At 42.8% G+C, this 5,443-nt stretch overlaps 1 protein-coding gene across 4 annotated transcripts in view; it reads left to right on the forward strand.

Annotated features, from left to right (window-relative positions):
- Positions 1-3,701, forward strand: part of LOC143119078 (zinc finger protein 516-like) — a 39,298-nt gene extending 35,597 nt beyond the window's left edge. For all 4 annotated transcript variants that reach the window (XM_076280328.1, XM_076280329.1, XM_076280327.1 and 1 more), the window contains one exon: positions 3,532-3,701. In XM_076280328.1, the coding sequence (XP_076136443.1) occupies positions 3,532-3,591 (60 nt within the window). In that variant the 3' untranslated portion in view covers positions 3,592-3,701. The remainder of the gene's footprint in view (positions 1-3,531) is intronic.
- Positions 3,702-5,443: the final 1,742 nt, after the last annotated feature.

Consider the following 5,443-nt stretch of genomic DNA (forward strand, 5'->3'; position numbering starts at 1 on the left):
TTACACACACACACACACACACACACACACACACACACTGTGCGTTTCTGTGAGTTTGCTCTCTTGTCTATGTGTCCATGTGCATTGCTTATTCGTTGGCCAGATCAGTGCTCCATAAACACTTCTCAATGCCTATCGCTTTCCCTGTAGCCTGTAGAAGGTTCTACATTTTCATTACCCCACTAGAATGCTCCAATGAATGCCGTCTCTCAATGGAAGCCTACATTTTTCCTCAAAATACACATCCATTTCCCATTTTCTTTTTGCTTTGGACAATTTGATGAACGTCTCCCAGTACAAAGAACCACCCCTCTATTGTGACCTTAAAGAAGACACAGGTTTTGTGTAGCTCTGCTTGTCTTAATTAATCAGCTGTGCCCCCGCACCCCTTTCCTGCAAACATCAGATGCTTTGACTGATGGTAAGAGAGAGAGACAAAAGCAACCAATTAAATGCCTTGTTGAGTTTTGTTTCGTGAAGCTGATAACCTTTGACATATTATGGAGGGTTTTCTTTCCGGTATTGCAACACAGAGGACAGTGTTTTGAAGGTGCTCGCTTTTCGCTCACGTCATTTGCTGGTGCTTATGTCTCCTCCCCCCCGATTCTCATGATTAATTGTATTTTTTTCACATTGTTGTCTTTATTCTCCCCAACCCCATAATGATGTATGATAAGGCACAGATTCCCAGTTCCTTCTTTTGGGAGGGGTGCCAGGGACTCAGAGAGAGGGAGTCGTTTGTTATGCCATTTTGGTTTTCTTCCATTTATCAAAATGATAATTAGGTTCAATTAAATGGCAATCTCATTTGTTTTGCTCAGGTGTGTGTTGCTTAATTATGTGACGTGTCGGAGGCATTGTAGGTCGGTCTAATTAAAGAGCTGTGTGTGTGTGTGTGTGTGTGTGTGTGTGTGTGTGTGTGTGTGTGTGTGCATTTGTGAGGATATGTATGTGCTTTGAATCTCTTCGAATCCTTGCTTTGTTTAAAATACACATTTGTGCACCATTCTACCAGTTGTTTACACATTTATGATGTGGATTATAAATGCTAGTGAGTTCCTTAGCCTTTATCTGGTATTGTCTGCTATAGCTATTTCAAATCACACAGCTGTTGGGCAAGGTCTGATTACGGAGTAATGGCTCAATGGGAATAAAAATGCCTCATATACAAACCTCAAAGGATCGGATTCAGCCCGATCCGACTAAATTTCCAATCGGATCGGGAGAGGTGGTGTACTCCGTCCTGATAATCCGATCGATTGAAAAATCCGCCTATGTAAAGAGGTACTCCACAGTACATTTCTTTTTTCTGCGCAGGTGTTCCCTATGTGGTAATAATGCAGAGTGACGTAAACAATTGAGTTTCCATGGCGGCAATACAACTAGGAGCTTCTAAATAATTAAATGTTTGTTCCATGTAAACGCAGATCGGTTTAATCGCACCAATCGGTTTAATTAGCGTTCATGTAAACAATTTGGTTGACATTTTTAATCAGATTCATTTCAATCTGATTGGGGGAAAAAAACGCCCATGTAAACGTGGCTTAAGTCTAAGCTAAGTCGAGCTAAGTTCTCAGTGTGTAAAATCTAAACACTCACTCATTCCCTCAGATTCATGGGAAGCTTTCTCTCAGCCACCAAGAAGTTAAGCTCACCTTATTGCATTGGGTGATTTATTGATGTGACTCACACTGACGTAACTTCATAGCCACGTTTATGAGCCCCGTGCCCTATGAAATAATAACTCAGAGGTGACCCTATATTCAATTCAATTTCAATTTAATATCACTTATAGACCGCCAAAACATTGCACATGTCTCATGGCGCTTTACAGAGTGTTAAACAATCAGAGAAGGCCCATGAGAAAGGGGCGAGGAAAAACTCCCTAGAGATACATGTAGGAAGAAACCTCGAGCAGATCCACGACTCAAGGGCCTGACCCATTTGCCTAGGGTCAGTACAGAACAGTAAGGTCTGTACATGATGAATGAATAAGTTACTTAGGTGTAGAGAAAAGAACATGGTGTTTAAAGCCACCTGAGGTGTATGTTACAAAGAGGTGGGATAGTTACATATCCAGTATGAAAATGCATGACTCTTATTTAGTGTCAGAAAATCTTATTTAGATAGATAGATAAAAACTTTAGTGAGTGACCTGTACACCATGGTCAGGGTGTGCTTGCTGGTGTTAAAACAAAAGTTTTTTGAGGAAGGAGAGACACTGTCTTGCCTTTTTATAGATGTAGTCTGGCATTAGGTTGGAATGTAAGATCTTCATCTATAATTGTCCCAAGATATTTAAAGTTGCTGACCTGTTCCACATCCTTCCCCTTCATGTTGATGGGCATGAAGTTAGGTCCTCGGTTGCCTATACTCCCCTCTTTCCTCCAAAGCACAGTTCCTTGGTCTTGCTGACATTCAGATCAAGGTAGCTGCTGTCAAATCAGGTGACAAGATGGTTAATGTGTTGAAAGTAGGAAGGGCTGTTGGCAAGCAACAAGGGCCATGTCATCTGCATACTTGATTAGATGTATAGAGTCATTGTTGTTGTAATTGACCTCATTGGTATATATGGAGAGCAGAAGGGGGGGCAGGACACACCCTTGCAGGACACCGGTGTTTAGGACAAGACAATACGGACACGCTGGGGCCTTTCCCTCAGAAACTCCCTAATCCATAGAATAAGACTATTTAGTGTCAGAAATCTTATTTAGTGTCATAAATATATTCCTGTTCCTCAGTTTGCATCTGCCAGAATTCTTTAAAGGTGCCATGTGTAAGAATTGAGGTAAAAATATCCAAAAAAATGAGCTACACGCATCAAAAGAAGAAAAAGAAATAAGGTTGATGATGTCATTAAAAAAATGACAAGGTATAGTGCTGCAGAGATATCAACCTGAATTAGCATGCTAAATTACTAGCCACAGCCCGACAGGTGTATACTCTTTGGTTCAAGTACGTCCACAAGCCGTGCAAGTTATTTGTGTATTGCAGTTTGGCTGGCGGTTATGTTGCCCGCATACCGCCTCCCATGGCCGAAACTGATATTATGACTTTTTTGGATATTTGTACCTCAATTCTTACACATGGCACCTTTAAAGCAGTTGGCCCAGAGAGTGTCACCAAAACTTGACCACAGCTCTGAATCAGAGAGAGGTTTCTTGTCCCACGATTAGGACTACATGTAGGGCTGTAAAGAGGTACAGTACCTGCCTTTGGTCCCGTAGTTGAGTATTACTGGCTGCAAAATTGTTGCTAATTTCTGTAGCTTGGTAGAGACCCATAGCCATTTCAGGCCACACCTGGACTTTCAGAAACACCAACCTTTTTTGCTCTGCCCTGGTTTTGTTACCTAAGGATTAACTGGTAGACTGCAAGCAGGCGCAGCACTATAGGGAAAAGGTACAATTGTCAGGGAGGGTATTGACACTTACTCAACTTGGGCCTTTTTATTTACTTTTTATTATTGCTGGTCAACTCTTCAACTTCCCTAACCGCTCGCTTCCTGCTGTTCTTGTCTGTCACTTCCAGGGGAGAGACCGTTCCGCTGCCACCTCTGCCCGTACCGAGCCTCTCAGAAAGGGAATCTAAAGACGCACGTGCAGAGCGTCCACCACGTGCCCTTCGACAACGCCCTTCACCTGGACGCCGCCCTCGCCAAGCTGGAGCAGTGCCCGGCCGAGGTCCACACACCTACTCCTCCTGACCGCTCCCACCAAGAACATCAAGCTGACCAGCCCCCTCCAAGCCACTGACAAGACCAACACAGGGAAACGTGATCCAGAAGACTACATCTTGGAATGAAACCAGGAACCTTGGAATCCAATTACTAGATAATGAATCTCTAAATAACAAATAAACTGCATTGTAAACACCGCTACCAATTGGTTGGATCCATGAGTGGTCAGATCAGTAGAGTACAAAAACAATGAAGGACAGCATGGAGGACACTTGCCTGATATTGACTGATGAAGGACTTGGCTGACACTGTGAACTATTTACTGTTTGGGTTATTTTATGCCTTTAATCATTGCCCAGCTAGTGCCCTTTTTTCCTTGTTTTTTAGATAATAATGATAATAATTTTTATTTTTCCTTTGAAAACCAAATGAGCTCACAAACATGTGTGGACAGCGGAACCCTTTGAACTCTGTGTCACTGAAGTGCTAGTGAAATGTTTCTGGACTGGCAGAAGGATTCAATTCGTCCAGCATTTGTTTGCATCACAGGACAAGATTAAATGATCTGCCATTTTATGGGGTCCTTATTTGAGGCCTCTTAAAAAAACAGGGCATGGAAAAGCAAGTGTCTGTGTGTGTGTGTGTGTGTACATAAGTGCTCATTATGAAAGCGAGAGCTATTTTAATGGCTAATATAAATGTGCATGTGGGCTTAATGGTCACCTAATTATTGTCAATTTTAAACCGTACCGGTAGAGCTGGATGTCCTTTTCTCTGATCCCAAAAGCACACTCAAGCCTTAGTGTTGGGAGGTGAAGATGACAGTCTGCAAATGAGAGAGAGAGGGAGAGAGTGTGTGTTTGTGTGTGTGTATGTATGTGTGTGTGGGGAGGTAGATCAGTTTTTTTTGCTGGCTGATGCCATTGAGCACACTTGATTTCCCCAAGTTTTTTCCGTTGTCCCACCTCCTTTGCATTAAAGGCCTTTTTTTGGCTGTTTGGGCTGGTCCAACAGCTCCTCAGTTACCTAAGGATCAGAAGCCATCCGGGCGCACTCACTCATTTTTCCTCTTTGTGATATATCACTGTAGATTATGTGTGCACATTTTATTTGTATTTGTATTTTTTGCTCTGCCGGCCTTGCGTGACTTCATGCATGCCAAATGCCTCCTCATCAAAGCGTAGAGTGCTCCGCTCACTGGGGTCTACAGAAAGGTGAACCAAACTCAGTCAAGCCACAGTTCAGAATCCTATTTATCTTGAACTCCAATGAGCTGTGTGGTTCAGCTGTGCACACTTCTGCTGTGTTTCTTTACAAATGGCAAGCGAATAATGTTTAATAATCAATATCCCTGCTGCGGTCATTTCATACCTATTGTTCAGGATGAGGTGTGTGTGTGTGGGGGGGGGGGGGGGTAGGTGGTGCGGGGGTACAGTTTCTTCTCATGTCTCTCTCTGTCTGAGAGATGAAGTCTACACGGTCATATTTGGGTTTGCCCCTCTGAAGGCCACTCCCCAGAAGATTAGTGGATACACAGATACTGATGAACACAGAGAAGTGGGGCCTCTTCATTTCTGGGGATCATTATGATTTTTATAAAATAATTCTCTTCATCTTATTCTCTAAAGCAGGCAACCCCAAGGTGACTTTGAAAAGACTCAAACAAGTTGTGTCGCAAAAACACAATCAAGTAAGATTTTGCTGTGTGCATACAGCAAACGCGCAAGCCATACAGGCCTTGCACAGATTTGTATGTTTTTTGAC

Source organism: Alosa pseudoharengus, unplaced genomic scaffold, assembly GCF_046254945.1.
Source record: "Alosa pseudoharengus isolate Yale_2024_CS ecotype anadromous, Long Island Sound unplaced genomic scaffold, YU_APseudo_1.1 YU_APseudo_1.1_scf_12, whole genome shotgun sequence".
Classification (NCBI taxonomy): Eukaryota; Metazoa; Chordata; class Actinopteri; order Clupeiformes; family Clupeidae; genus Alosa; species Alosa pseudoharengus.